General features: G+C 54.8%; 1 protein-coding gene across 1 annotated transcript; it reads left to right on the forward strand.

Moving 5' to 3' along the window:
• Positions 1–406: 406 nt before the first annotated feature.
• Positions 407–15,733, forward strand: LGALS9 (galectin 9). The gene is made up of 10 exons (XM_057501153.1): positions 407–517; positions 5,801–5,892; positions 8,534–8,735; positions 9,610–9,720; positions 10,810–10,905; positions 12,365–12,406; positions 12,846–12,934; positions 13,056–13,218; positions 15,000–15,146; positions 15,585–15,733. Exons 1-9 carry the CDS (start codon positions 410–412, stop codon positions 15,144–15,146), a joined length of 1,050 nt encoding a protein of 349 aa, XP_057357136.1. The 5' UTR covers positions 407–409; the 3' UTR covers positions 15,585–15,733.
• Positions 15,734–15,746: the final 13 nt, after the last annotated feature.

Consider the following 15,746-nt stretch of genomic DNA (forward strand, 5'->3'; position numbering starts at 1 on the left):
CTCTCTCTGCGTGTAAAATGGGTATAAGCAGGCCTTCCCACCACCATCTTGTGCACAGGCCGTGCACAGCCTCCGGCCCTGTCAAGCAGCCCCGCTGTTTATGGACACTGACTGAGCAGGCTCAGGAGACAGAGCCACACTTAGGGACAGTGTTATCTAGAAACTCACTCTCCTGTCAGGGTGGTCAGGCTCTTTGGACCCATATGACCCAAATGTGGTTCTGTCTGCAGGATGAGCCCGGGAGGAGAGAGGAGGGATGGTCAAGGGGTGGAGGGAGGCACCCACTCCCCTGTCCCTTGGCACCCACCCCCAGCACCCTACCTTTCTATTTCCAGACCTACATCCTCTTCCTTGTGGCTCCTCCCCATTGAACAGCTGCCAACTTGCTTTGGTTTCTATTTCTCAGTAAATGCTTCCCAGTGCAGAGGACCGCCTGGTTGGTGTGGAAAGTACCGGTGGCCACAGAGGCAGTGCAGACATGGCTTTCAGCAGCACCCAGCCTTGCTACGTGAGACCAGTGAGTTCCAGGGTGATGGGCACGGGCGGCACGCCAGCTGCCTCAGCCAGGGAGGCAGCTCTGGGTCTCAGGAAACAACTCAAGGGGGCGAGGGTGGAGGCGGCACCCCCACGAGGACACAAGGGCAGGAATGCATCTCCCAAGCATTTACTGAGCCCTGCCAGGTGCCTGCCGTGTCCTGCAAGGCAGCAGAAGTGACACCTGGAAGAGGGGTGGTTTGCCTGTGTGTGTGAGTGGTCCTGGAGGCAGATGCCTGGGCGCTGACTCTGGAGGTGGCCTCCCTGGGGCAGCCATTTACTCTCTTGCACAGGCAAGTTACTTCCACTTCTCTGGGCCCCAGTTTCCACATCTGTAAAGTGGGGATAGTCCTCGAGGCCAGCTCCCAGAGCTGGACTGGGATGGAGTGAGGTCGCATGCTCGGAGTGGTAGAACGGAGCCTGCCGCCCTCTGTGGGTGCTTTGGAAGGGGCTTATATTGTTAGGAGTCTGGGGGCAGCCAGGTGGGCTTCCTGAGGAGGTGTCTACTCCCTCGGGGGTGAGTTAACAAGGTGGGGCAGGTCGAGGGTGTCCTCAGAGGGATGCTCTTGGGGGTGAGGGTGGAGTGGAGCTGCCCTGCAGTGTGGGATGTAAAGGGCTGCCATTTGTACCTTTTGCCACATGTGTGTAGACCCTGTCTGTAGGTGGCCTTTCAACCCGTGAGCCTTATTATCACATCATACATGGGAAACCTGGAGCTCAGGGAGACCACTTGCCAAATGTCCCCAGGTGGTGCCAGGAGAGAATAGTAATGAAGGGAGGCAGGGCCATGGCTGCCCCTGGCCGGAGGCTTCTGTGGCCACTGTGTCCCAGCACAGCCCTGCAGGAGCCTCTCTGGCCTTGGCAGGACGCTTTGTGAGGGGTCAGGACAGGCAGGCTGGCCGAGTCCTTCCTGGGTGGGCACACGGGGTGGGGTGGGTGGGCAGCAGTAGGGTGCTGGGAGAGAAGCTACTAGGGCTTCGTGTGGGAGCCGCCTCAGCAGGGCCCCTGGCCTGGCCCATTCCTCATGGCAGCCATGGTGCCGCTTGCCCCGCCGTGTGGAGGCTCCCAAAGTGGGGCTGGAGGACGCCGGGCCAGCCTGGTCGGGGCCTCTGCGGGGCCTTCAGGGTCAGGATGTGTTACCGAGGCTCATTCTCCATCCGGTGCAGGATCCCAGAGATCCTTCCAGGCCCTGACATTCATTTTATTATTCCGGTGACTAGTTTTTACTTTCCAATCCTTGGATTCAAAAGCCAGCTTTTCAGATCAGAAGGAAAAAATCCTCCTGTGGGCAGCAGCGAGTTAAGACAAGGCCTTGGAGTCCAGACAAGAAAGGTGCTGGAAGCTCTGTGCACCCCACCCGGGCACCCTTCCAGTGACCCAGTGACCTCCTGCAGTCGGCGGGCGGCTTCCTCCAACTTTCAGAGGGGAGGCGGGGCGGCCAGCTCTGCCGGCCCGTCCGCCCGGCCTCCCCGAGGGCGGGGTGGAATCAGGAAGCCCTGGGCGAACCGGAGGAGCCTATGCTCTGTGCTTGCCTGTGGAAGGCGGCCTGCGTGGGCGCTGGGGTCAAACACGGATCAGCTAGCTGTGTGTCTGTGAGCAAGTCACCAACCTTCCCTGTGCCTCAGTTTCCTGTAAGAGTGGCACTAATAATGGTCAGGGCTATCTTGGGGATAATGAAATATCACAGACAGAGAAGGCTCATCACCCCAAGTGCCTCCTGAGCTCTGGGGCAACAGGGCCCTTTGGCTCAAGGCCTCTTGCTGCCTCCTGTGCTCACCCCTCAGAGGCGAGCCCCCTCTGCCAGCTGGGGCTGGGTGCCCTTGGTGATGCCAGGCCTCCAGGAGGAGGTGGCTCATCCTCTGACCTGTAGGGCCAGGCTCTGCTCTCTGCACTTATGGAGAGGAAGAGGAGGACAGAGCCTCAGCCTCCAGGCACAGCCAGGAGCTGGGAGCAAGTTCTGACCCAGCAGAGGGATTCGTTCATGCTAATGCCAGCAACTGCCATGGAACCAAGGGCTTTCCCCAGGGCCTCTCCTCTCATGCTCTCAGAAACACTGCCAGGCTGGCACTGCTGTCCCACTGCTTCAAAGAGGGAACTGGGACACAGGCCAAGTGACTTGCTGAGTATCAGAGTTGCCAACACGCGGGGCTGGGGCAGAGCAAGGGTCTGCCTCCCGCAGCACACAGAGCCAAAGCAGGCACGCGCACTCGCTGATGCAAATGCAGCAGCGGCCTCGGCCAAGGCAGGCTTAGAACCACACAATTTTGCTCTTTTATAATTCTGAAGGTCAGAAATCTAAACCCAAAGTGTCAGCAAAGCTGTTTCCTTCTGGAAGCTTCAGGGAAGACCCTGCTTCCCTGACTTTTCCAGCTTCCAGATGCTGCCTGCTTGCCTTGGCCTCGGGCCCCTTCCTCCAGCTGTAAGGCCAGCAGCTTCTGGCTTCTGTTGGCTCATCTATTGTTATCCCCGCTTTCCTGCCTCACTTTCTGAGGACCCTGTGGCCCACCCATATAATCCAGGATAACCCCCCAGTCTCACATCTGCAAAGTCCTTTTTGCCATATAAGGTGATGTATTTGCAGATTCCGGAGATTAGAATGGGGGTGTTTTGGGCAGGTGGGGGTGGGAGTAATTATCCAGCCTACCATACCCTCCTTGTTGTCAGTCAGTTTCTTTGAATCCCTCCGGAGACATTCATGCGTAAGAAGTAAATGGACACCGCCTCCCCAACACAGTGTTGTACAGGTGCCGTTATCCTGTATCAGTTCTCAGAGCCCCCTTCTCCCTCCTCCGCTTGTCTCCATTAAGAATACCGCAACTTGTTTCACCATTTCCCTCTCGGTAGACTTTTAGACTCTTTCCAATCCTTTGTTATCATAATGGTACAATGAATAAATAACCTTGCCTGTAGGTTTGTACTCAATTTAAAATAACCTTGTCTTTCAGAGTCTCAGGATACCATTTGAGGCAGGTTGAAAGCTCACGACACTTTTTGGGGGGAAATCATTGTTTAAGAGTAACTTGAACCGCCCTGCCCCAGGGATCTACACATTTCTTCCTCCATCCCTGCTTTCATCTGGGCACTATGACCCCCTTCAACACACACACACACACACACACACACACACACACACACACACACACACACCACTTTCAGTCCCTACACCCCAGTGTTCAATGCCTGATGGAAGGCCACAGGCTTGCCAGGAGTGTTTGCTTTGAGGCATTCTCTCTCATGGCCCTGTGAAAGGCTCTCACGAGTATTTTTCAGGGTAGTGTGCCATGCTGGTCCGTAACTGTGTTAGGCTGACTCCAAACCACAGGCATGGACAGAGAGAACCAAGAGAACTAAGAAACGCAGAGAAGGTGTGACTGCTCCAGGTCACCAAAGGATTTAACGGCAGAGCTCAGATCTGACCCGAGGAGCACAAATAGGCGCCTCTCCAAATGGTACTGTTGGGCACCAGGATGGGAGTCTGTCTAGATAAGATCCTGGCATCACTGGTTCCTTCACGGAGCTGGGTGTAAGCTGGGTTGGATTTCCCTGGCTTCTGAGAGGTCATCCATCTCGGGGACTCAGGCCAGGGAGCAGTGGACTGAATTTGGCTGGTGGGTGTTTTTTGTTTTTTTGGCCTGCATGGTGCTCGTTTTAACTTGTTGCTGTAGAAAATTCAAAAAATGCAAGAGAATATTATCAAAAACCACACATACCCATTACCTGATTTCAACAGCTGCCAACTCATGACCTATCTTGCTTCATCTCTACCTGACCCTCCTTCCCTTTCCACCCTTGGATTGTTTTGAAGCAAATCCAGATATATCATTTCACTGCAAATATTTCATTACAGATCTCTATAATTTAGGAACCCCTCTACACAATCCTTTTTAAAGAATTTCCCCCCCACCCCAAAATTAGAAAGTTTTACAGAAAAAGAAATCCATATTTCTGTCTTCTCCAAAAAATTAGAAGCCTTGTCAACACTGAGTCTGGATGGTAATCACTGATCAGAGTTGAGTGGACACTGTCCCTTTAGATGAGGGAAAGGATGTCCACTTTGTCCTATAGTCCCCACCACTCCCTATTGTCCCCTACCTGGCCATCTCAAACACATGACCTGCCTGGCTCCTGTAAACATTTAAATTTTTGTAGGGAACTGACTTAAAGGAGAAGTTAGAGAAGATGTTAACAACTTGAAAAATGAGAGATTGGACTAGGAGATGAAACAGTGTAATGCCTGTTTCAGAACCACATTAGATAAAAGGCATGTCGGAGGTAAGCTTTGAAAGTTGAGAAGTAACCAACTTGGGAATTTTGCTCAGAGAGACCAAGATGGAAGCATTGGGGTGGCAGAGAGATACTGACTATATGCCAGCCTCTTCTGCAGACTTTTTCTAAGTCAGCTATCTTACACAGAAGGTGGCATTTAGCCCTAATATATAAATGAGGAAACTGAGGTGAAGAGGTTTAATAAGCTTCCCAAGGCCACTCAGGTAATGAGCATTGAGTGAGGGCTCAAACCCGGAGCATGCCTGGCCCCGAAATGATGCATGCCTCACCAAAACACTGCTCCGCTCACCTGGCCCAGGAAAGAGGATTTGGCAAAGTGGGTGCTGATGGGACTGAGGAGGAGTGGAGATCTCCCATTAGGGCTCGGAAGGCTGCTGAGGGCCTGGGGAAGGAACAGGGGACCCAGGAGCAGGAGGAGAAGAGGGGGCTGCAGAAAGAGGTGCTACCAGGGTGACCAGGAGGGCAAAGGTCATGGTCATCACAGTCCCGTGGGTGGGGTGGGCAGGAGAGTGGGAGGGTGTCTTCTGGGCCCCTCAGGTAAGTGGAAGGTTTTTCCTCTAGAATAGGTTCGTGGGCCTCTTTGGTCCCTTGGACATCCTGATCCTAGCCAGGGCCCTGGGGCCTTTGCTAGGAGTGTGGCCTGGGGCCCGGCAGCCCCCATCACCACCCCGGTTCCTCCCCATCTCAGTGCATGTGCTACTTCCTCCTCCTGGAAGCTGTCACTTTCTCTCAGACTCAAGGAAGGCCAGCTCCCCATCGCATCCTCTCGGAGCCTGGCGGCCTCCCTATCACAGTCATGGAATGTCTGTGGAACTACCTACCCCAACTGGAGGATCCGTGAGGCTGAGACCTGCTCTGTCCCGTCCACAGCTGCCCCGGCCCCCAGCACGGCCTGTGACATCAGGCAGCCACCAGCAAAGGCTGAGGGAACGAACAGTAGGAGGCAGGCCCAGTGACTGACACTGTCTTCTCCTTGTAGGCCGTCCCCTTCTACGGGACAATCAAAGGGGGTCTCCAGGACGGGCATCAGATCACTGTCTACGGGACCATCCTTCACTCCACTGTAACCAGGTAACTAGAACTGTGGTTTCTCTCCACAGTTCTCTCCAGCCTTGCCCCTTAGCAAACCAGGGCACCTGTCAGCTCAGGTTGGTCCACCCGACACCCTCCGAGCTGCCTGCGCCTGGCTAGGGATGCTGGATGAGCAGGGCCCTGCCCCTGCTGACATTGCCTGGGCCATGCCTTCCGCCAGTAGCATGCTGCACCATTCACGTAGACTCCCCACAGACAACGGGCCACAGGAGCTCAATCTGAAGGAAGCAGATAATTATATTCTGGGATCAAACTTGGTGCACTGTGAGCCAGAGTTGCAAAAACATCACTTCCTTTATTTCTCATGACTGTGCTCACCTACTTGGGAGCCCTTGTTTGGCTGATGTGGAAATGTTAAAACTTGCCGTCAAATGCAATTTGGTCTTTTTTGGTTTTAAGGTCTTTTCTGAAAAACACTAAGTCAATTGAAAATACAAATATTTTCTCTGTTTCCCACTGTCTCTTCCTTCCCAAGAGAGGACTTCTGGGAACCAGGAGGAGCGTGCACATCCTCCCAGAGGTTGGAGGGCCCACTGATGCTCACACAGCAGGCCCCTGCTGACCTGCTGAGGTCCGGTGGCTCAGAGGTGTGGGTCTTTCGCCTGCTTTGGGTGAGGTCTCCACATGTGGAGGCTGCCAGCTGAAGTCCCCAGTGCCCCCAGAAACCCCTCTGGATGCGTGCCCATCTCTCGGAAACCTCTGTCTCAATCCCAGATGTCTGTGTCCCCAGGCGGGGGGCCCTCCTCACTGTGCAGGAGCCCAGGGGACCTTCTGGATCCTTCATGCCACTCCCAGACCCAGCCCTGCCTCAGATTCCAGATGACTTCCTTTACTATTGCCTTCCCTGCCAGGTGGGCATGGCCCCGTGCCCCTGGGGCCTCTCTGAGAGCCCTGAGCACCCTCAAGAGACACCAAGGGGAGTGAGGCAGCCGGGTCCCTCTAAAGCCTGCAGGGCCGGCGGGGGCAGGGCCTCTGAGCTTCCAACCCCTACTCGTTCCCTTTCCGTCTGCCAACCCTCCTCTTAGCACCACCAGGGCCTTCTCTCATCCCTCTCATAGAAACTGTTCCGACTTTTTCCCACGGGAGCTGGTGCACTCTCCCATCCCTGGGGCAGGAATTTTCAAAGGACCACAGGAATGACGCTGGAGGACACAAGGAGAAACTACATCCAGAGATAGTTCAGAAACTACATTCTTCATTGTAAGAGGAATGTAGACTTAGGTTTCCCAGCTGCAGGGTCACGTGGAGCCTCCTTGCCCGTTAGTACCCGCAGAGGGAGAGCTGGCTGGGCTCGGGCCTCAGCAGTGCCGTGTGGGGCCTGCTGGCTGGGGGTTCATGGAGCCCCCTGGTGTTGAGGACAGCATCCAGAATTGCCCTCCTCCACAGAGAAACCCAGGGGGCTCTGCAGGAATGTGCTAGAATGTCTATCAAGGGCCACCTCTGGGTTGTGGTGGTACCTGACGCAGGGGGATGTGAAAAACATGAAAACACACAGGGCCCTCCCAGGCTCTGCGCATCAGGTACGGAGCCCAGGGTGACCTGGAGAAGCAAGCCGTGCCCGTGCCCATGCCCAGGCTGAGGTCAGGGAAGGCTCGAGCAGGCCGACACCTCAGTGGAGAACCTCAGACTGGAACATGATTCTTCAGGACAGGACCGAGCTGTGTGGGAAAAGGCAGAACAAACGTTTACAGCACCCCTTCTGTGAGCCAAGCTCTTTGGAAAGATCTTTTAATTCCTCACCTCAGAGCTATAGTGATACCCAAGGGATATTCTGATGGTGGGGGGCTTCCTGAACGCTGCCCATTACTCATCCCCTCAGGAAGGGAGTCACCCCCCTTCCTGGGTGGAACGACCTGAGTGTGGTGTGGTTCAGGCTCGCCGCAAATGAGAGTGCGAGCTGGGATCCGGGCCCAGGCCTGCCAACGTCAGGGCCATCCCTCCACACCTCGCACTCCAGCCCCCAAGGTAGGGACAGACAGACTGACGTGCTCGTGCCTGAGAGACGGGATTCATTCTGTGCCACCTCTTCTAGACACCATCCTTGTCGATATACCAATTTGCTGTCAATTTCACGTGTTCTTCAAATCTGCTCTCTTCTTTCCCAAGTAAGCAGAGATGGGTTGGCCTCCAAGGGTCCACTCAGTGTGAAAGGGTCTTCTAGGCACATTTCCTGACTTCCATCCTTTCTTCCTCCCCTTTTTAAAATTGAAATACAGTTGATACACATTATATTGGTCAAATGGATGACCTAGTGACTCCACAGTTACACACATTACTAAGCACTCCCATGAGAAGTGTGGTTGCCATCTGACTTCCATCTCTGATAAGGATTTGTAACCAGTTTCCAAGACCTAGTCTTGTTGCCAGTGTCCACCTTTTGCTTTACCCATTCTCTACTTATTTTTAGAAAATCACACTGTAAAGGCAAACTGCAGTAATTGCACAGAAACACACTAAGTGCTAATTAGGTGAACAGGAGGGATGGCAACACAGTAAGGATGGGGGCAGCCCTGCCGCGCCAGCTGTAAACCAGTCCCCAGACAGACATGAGTCACAGGCACGAGGCCCTCCATCGGCAGTAAACAGGCTGCAGAACACCAACTGACTTCCCTTGGCCTAGGTTCATTGTGAACTTGCAGACTGGCCGCAGTGACAGCAACATTGCCTTCCACTTCAACCCTCGGTTTGAAGACGGTGGGTACGTGGTCTGCAACACAAAGCAGAAAGGATGCTGGGGGCCTGAGGAGAGGAAGATGCAGATGCCCTTCCAGATGGGGGGATCGTTTGAGCTCTGCTTCTTGGTGGAGACCTGGAGTTTCAAGGTGAGTGGAGGCTCTCCTCTCCTCCCCAGTCCTGCGCCCTGTCCCCCAGCCCCGTGAGGTGTGGCCCTTCACCCGAGCAGCACCCTTGCACAGATCACAGGACCATTTCTTCGTAAGGACATTGCCAGTGGCTGCAGTCTCCTCCTAGGCCTTTACCAGCAGCTACAGCTACACCTGCTGCTTGTTTTACTCAGGACCCAAGAACCAGGAATTCAGTAGAATGTCTGCCAAGCATCTTCTGGGCGTGGTACAGTGCCTGGCACTATGGGCACCATGGTGCTTTTCAGCCTCTTGGGTCTTGAAAGCCCCAGTTAATTCCCTTCCTCTGTGGCAGCTATTCCTTCTCTCCAGGCCCCTGATAACATTTGGTTGTTGGTAACATTGTTAGAGCTTTATCCAGGTGCCATTGTGGAGTGGCATGGCATTACGGATGGTGTCTGCAAACAGGGTCACCTCTCTGGGCTTGGGCCAGTGGGTGGGATGAGTAATCTGCATCTCTCCTTCTCTGTGTGAACACGGATATTCCATCTCCTCACTGTGCAACCCAAGGTCCCCTCTCCTCTGCCCACCTTGAATTTTTGTGCATGTTTAAATAACGCTCCGTGTGAGCTAAGATCAGGAAGACAAACCTACTGCAGTAAATAAATAACCATCAGAACTAAAAAGCCCCCAGGCACCTAGAGCCCCGTAGAGACCGGGTTTGGTTGCTCTTTGGGTCACAGGCACGGTCCTGTAACTGGCACAGCCTGAGGCCTGCAGAGCTGGATGTCAAAACCAGAGGTGGGCCTTCACTTCTAGAAGCAGGGGTCCCTGAGGCACAGGGGTGCTCCCTGGCCTGGGGCCCGTCTCCTGGAACACGTGCTCCCCCTTGCAGGTCATGGTGAATGGGAGCCTCTTTGTGCAGTACTCACACCGAGTGCCCTTCCAGCAAGTGGACACCGTCTCCATCACTGGTGCTGTGCAGCTGTCCTATGTCAGCTTCCAGGTCAGACTGTCCACCTGGCACCTGTCGCTGGGGCTGGGTGCCTCGGCCTTTAGGTGGGCCCTGAGGTAGCAGGGAGTTTCCTACCCAGGTGTCTCTGGGGGCCCATCTTGTCCTTGTGTTGCTGTCTCTGTCCAGAACGCCTGCCTCAGTCTCCTGAACTCCTAGCCCCTCCTCTCTGTCCCTTTTATTTCCACCCTGCTTAGAAGGCCAGAAGGTTCCAGAAGGAACTCAGGCTTAGGAACCAAACGGAATCCAGCTCGGATATCCCAGCTCTGTTGTTACCATCAGCTGTGAGATCTGAGACAAGTGACTTCACCTCCCCCAGCCTCAGTTTCCTCATCCATGGAACAGGCACGGTCACTGCTGCCCATGGGTTATTGTGTGAATTCAATGAGACGATACATGTCAGAGGTCACACAATGACCTATACGGGCCCACATCCAGGCTCTTTGACCCTGTCTGTCTTTTTAAATTTTTTAATGTGTTGCCACCAACTAAAAGATCAGAAGTATCTTGCACCCCGGAGATGGATGATAACCGCTTGCTGTACAACAATGTGAATGTTCTTAATGCCACTGAACTGTGCCCTTAAAAATGGTTAAGATGGTACATTTTATGTGTATTTTACCATAATTATTTTAAAAGGTCAGGTGAAATCACATGGAAATCTGAATTTCTGGCCAGTTGTGAAAACTGGGAGGAAGGGGGTATGCAGGTCCCACACCCCCACAGGGCCCATTTGCAGGCTGGTGCGATTGGCACCACTTGGGTGTTTGCATGGCTCCCTGAGATGAGAAGGGTGCACAGTGGGCCCTCAACAAATATGAGCTGCTTTCTCTTTGGTCCTCATTCCAAATACCCTCCCTCTCTCTCCTCTGCAGGGGTGGAGTCAGGTGGGGGGAGCCAGCCTGGTGTTGCTCTGGAGCCTCATCCTTGGCCTGCCCCTCCCCGTGGTGCCGAACACCCTCCCGCCCCTGCCTGCCTGGCCCTCTGCCTATTGCCCTGGCCCTGGTCTCTCCACTCTCCTCTCTCTTTGGCTCCATTATTGCTTCTTTTGTTTTCATCCAGTGGCACCTTTTGTTTTAACAGAACACCTGTGCAGCCCCCGTCCAGCCTCCCTTCTTTGGGATACAACTCCCCCAGGTCTCCTTTCCCCTGTTCCAGCCCCCACAGCGATTACTACAGGTGAGTTCACTGTGGAGGCCTCAGTGGGAAGCACAGAGGGTCTGAGAGGCAGTTGCCAGTGAGCCAGCTGGCCAGGGCCTAGGTTCCCCGCCTGCACCACAGCATCCCTGGGTCTTCCCTCCCCTCTCCACTATCTCTCCAGGGCCCTAAGGCCCCTCCTTCCCAAAGCCACTGCCCTGGTCCAGGCCATCTGAGCCCTCACCACACCCACCCACCCACTGTGACCTTCTAATAAGCATGTCGCATCCTCTCCCAGCTTAAATATGCTGAGGGCCCTGAGCGCTTCCAGATAAAGCCCAAATTCCCAGCAGCACATGCAGAATCCTCCCCAATTTTGTCCAGCCACCTCCCAGCCTCACTCTTCACCCTGGAGGCTCATGCAGCCTCCATAGCTCACTTGAGGGTCTCTCGGGCCCCCACACTTTTGCACCTTCTGTCCTGGTGCCAAAAGTGCTGTTTACAACCTCACCCCCAGCCCACCCCAAATGGACCTCAATGCTTTCCTTCAGGGTCGCTCCTCGGGGGCATGGTCCCTGCCAGAAGGTTGCTGGGTGCCCCCGTACATCCCCTTGGCCTTTGTACATATCTGTGCAGTGCCAGTCACCACATCCCATCATAACTGTGCTTACATGTCTGTCCCTGTCACTCCTCCCTTCCTTCCACACCCATAAGCCCTTTGTGGGCTGGGGCTATGACTTGTTCATTTGTGTATCCCCAGCACTTTGCATAGTGCCTGGCATGCAGCAGGGACTTGATTAACGAGTGTGGAGTGTGGTTTGCACAGCCAGTAGAATGGGAGACCAGCCAGGCAAGAACAGTCTGCTGGGTGGGGGCAGGGTGGGAGCTGGGCAGAAGGGCTGTGTCTCCGCGCAGCCAACCTGTGGCCCATCGTTGTACAGCAGACACGTGCCTCCTGCCACGCTGACTTCAGGACCAGTCTTTGCAGGGCAGCCCATCTTTGGCCCTAGCCTGGGGAGGACAGGGTGTGGTAGATACAATCAGCCAGAACTGGGTACCATTTGGGGCTTTATCCCTTGCTACCAGGGTAAACTTGGGCAAGTTGCTTAACCTTTCTGAACCTGGTTGTCTCACTGGTGAAATAGGAGCCAAGGATCCCTCCTTCATAAGGCACCAAAGCCAGAGCCTGGCATGCAGGAGACCTCAGTTAATGCTGGTTCCAACTTACAGTGGCAATGGTTGTATCTCTGGGAACCGAGGGCGGCTATGTGGTGTATCTAAGCCACTGTCATCACCCTCTGGGGGAGCCAGTGAGGACTCTTCCCTCCTGCTGGTGCACCTGAGGAGGCTTGGGGTCAGTGGGGCTGCCCGCCGAGGGGCTGAGAGGCAGGTGACTGTGAAGGGGTCTGGGCACACAGCAGGGAGTGCCACCAAGGATGACATGGTGGGAAGCATGTGGGTGTGCACCCCCACACTGAGTCTCCTGGTCTCTTTTCAACAGAACTCCACAATCCCACCTATGGCATACCCCGACCCAACCTACGTAAGTGGCTCTTTGGGGAATGGTGGAGGGGACTGCTAGCATCAGGCAGGGTGGGAGGTGCAGGGAGGCTTGCAAAGTGGAAGGCAGTCATCTGGGGAACTCAGGTTCCTACAACACCCAAGGAAGTTAGCAGCCTGTCAATAGGAGCTCTCACCCTTCCAGTGAGTGGCCTCCCCTCTCAGCCCAAGGACTTTTGTGTCTGGCTAAAGCTCTTCCCATGACAGTCTAAGCCTCTTAATTTGATCAACACTGGCAAGTTTTTCTTTGGCATTTACCAAACCAAGGGAAGATAGCATGGAGCTCTTTCTTGAAAGTGTATTGCTCACAGACATGGTTGCCAAACGAGGTGACTGTCCAAATTCATGGAAACTGGCACACAGCTCCCTGCAGCAGGAGCTGCTCCGGGTGCTGCTGACTGACCTGCCCCTCCTCCCAACAGCCGATGCCTTTCTTCACCAGCATCCCAGGTGGGCTGTACCCCTCCAAGAGTATCATTGTGTCAGGCACTGTCCTGCCCAATGCTCAGAGGTAAGCCAGGGCTCTTAGGGAGAAGAGACACCCCAAGGTCATTTTGGCCATTCCCCTGGCTCTGGGCAGGCTGGGGAGGGTTGGGGGGCACAGGAGGGTCATGTGCGCTGTCCACCCCCAGGTTCCACATCAACCTGCGCTCTGGGAGTGACATTGCCTTCCACTTGAACCCCCGTTTCAACGAGAACGTTGTGGTCCGCAACACACAGATCAACAGCTCTTGGGGGGTCGAGGAGAGAAGCCTTCCCAGAAATATGCCCTTCACCCGAGGCCAGAGCTTCTCGGTGAGGTGCTGCAGCCAGGAGCCCAGAGGGGCCCTTGAGGAACAACAGGAGCCAGGGGTGGGGGGCACTGGGGGCAGCACCGTGGACAAGATGGGGGCCAATGCCTCTGCAGGGAGGGCTCGGCCCCAAAGAAGAGAAAGTGTTCAACGAATCGTTGTTATTGTCATTTTACTATCACTGCCCCACGTAAGGTAGGTGGTGGTGCCTGCAGCTTACAGATGAGGAGACAATCTCATATGTGCAGGTTCCTGGCCTGAGGTCACACAGCCAATAAGGGCCAGACTGAACCCAAGAGTAAGGTGTCATTCATTCACTCCCCACTCATTTGACAGTTGTTTATCAGCTGTTGTATCACAGTCACTTTGTGCAGGAAGCACCCCAGGCTCTGGGGGTACAGCCTTGTCGCAGACAGGTGGGGTCCTGCTTCCGCGGAACTGACAGATTTGGGAGAGGGACAAGGAGGCAATGCGTAGGCAGATCATTGCACATAATGACATGCAGAAAGCAGAACGGAATAACGGGGTAGAGTGAGCACCGGGACAGAGGCCAAGCTGCCTCCAATGGGGACAGCTGTGGGGGGGGAGGCCACAGAGCAGGTGAGACCTCAGGGACAGGAGGCTTCCTGGTAAAGATCTGAGGGGGCGTTTCTGGCGGGCAGTGGAAGGAGCAACTGCTGCAACAGAGGAGAGTCACGAGCATGGCCTGTGAGGCCGGGGGCTTCTGGGTACACAGTGAGGACAGCACGGTGTGGGCTGGTGTGGCTGGAGGCCCCGGATCACGCAAGAGTAGGTGTTCTCAAACCTGACCGCACATTTCAAATCACCTGGAGGGCTTAAAAAATAAAAAGTAATGCCTGACTCCACCACAGGCCAATGAGGTGGTGAGCCTGGACATCTGTATTTTAAAATTTGCCCTAATATTCCTCAGCCAGGGTTGAAAATGACTGATGTAGGGCCCTGAGGGCCATAGATGGGGAATTTGGATTTTAATGCAAATTTTAAAATGTTGGTATGTTTTAAGCTAGAGGGCAATATACTTTGATTTATAGATGGCTGTGTGACTTTGAGCAAGTGACTTAATTGCTCTGTGCCTCAGTTTCCTCATCTAAAAAATGGGACTAATAATAGTATCAATTTCATAGAGATGTACGAATGAAATGGTGTTTGGACATGTGTAGGATGGTGCCTAGGCAGAGGAAGGGGGCTGCATGTGTTAGCTGTTGTGGTGGGGAGGATAGTATTTTAACAGAGGGGCTCCACCTGCCTCCTGGAGAATATTTGGGGTGGAAGAGACAAGGCTGGCTGCTGCCGCAGGAGCCCGGGTGCAGTGCACTCCTGTGTGCCGGGTACTAGGGACATGGAGGCACAAGCCAGCATTCCCACCCCTAGAGGCTCCAGGTGGAAAGGGGATGGGGGATGTGGCCTTGGGGGCTCCTGCCTGGACCAGGAGGGACAGGAGGTGGGGAGAGGCCAGGAAGGCTTGCTGGAGGGGGATGGCTCCCGAAGGGTGATCAGCAGTTATCCATGGGGGCAAGGCACCCAGGCTGGGGAGCAGAGGGCGGAGGGCAGTCTGGCCAGGGAACAGAAGATGGGAAGTGCAGGGGAAGGGGAGCACAGGGCATGGTTCGTGAAGAATGCCTCCTTCCGTGTGTGCCTGGATGGTACGTCTGCTTGCTCGGTTCCTGTTTGAGGAAGGCGGGCAGGAGGAGGGAGGCATGAGCCTGCCATTTTGGTTAGAGGGCTTCCCAAGTGGGGCGCAAACGACTCCGCCTCTCTGTCCAGGTGTGGATCATGTGTGAAGGCCACTGCTTCAAGGTGGCTGTGGATGGTCAGCACCTGTTAGAATACAGCCACCGCCTCAAGAACCTGCCTGCCATCAACAATCTGGAGGTGACAGGTGATGTCCAGCTGACCAGTGTGCAGACATAGGTGGGTTCACTGTCCCTGCCCCAGCCTTACCCAGCCTGCTGAGGATCTGGGGCTCTTCCGGAGAGAATATGTCCTTGTGTGGCCTGATTCTAGCTGTAGTCAGCCTGGAGCGAAGGCAGCTGGTCGGGACTGCCTTCCTTGGGGTAACACCTGGGCTTGCAGTGGCCCGAATCCTCCCACCCGGGGAGAGGAGTGGTCTGTCAGACTGAAGCCGGGGCCAGGCCTCTCGGCACAAAGGGAGGGTCCTGGTTCTTCCAAACCTCTTAGCCCAGGGCTACACCCTATGTGCTTCTCAACCACATTCCCATCCCTGCCATTTAATGCCATCTGGGTTCCAAGCCACCAGTTGTTCCCTGGGGAGGCCGTCTCCTTGGTCCCTCCCCTTTCTCCAACCCTTAACCTGTCCTGAGACCTGCACCAACCCTTTCCCTGCTCCAGGAACGCTGTCCTGATGACACCCTGCTGCTCTCCACCGACTGGACCTTTCTTGGGGCGGCTGTCCCCTTTCCCAGCGTCCTTCAAAGAAAAATGCTTGTTGGCACACATGCATGGAATGATTATGCTTATTATATGTATTTGGAGACATTTTGAAGTCCCTGG

This window comes from Manis pentadactyla, chromosome 4 (assembly GCF_030020395.1).
Source record: "Manis pentadactyla isolate mManPen7 chromosome 4, mManPen7.hap1, whole genome shotgun sequence".
In the NCBI taxonomy this organism is placed as follows: Eukaryota; Metazoa; Chordata; class Mammalia; order Pholidota; family Manidae; genus Manis; species Manis pentadactyla.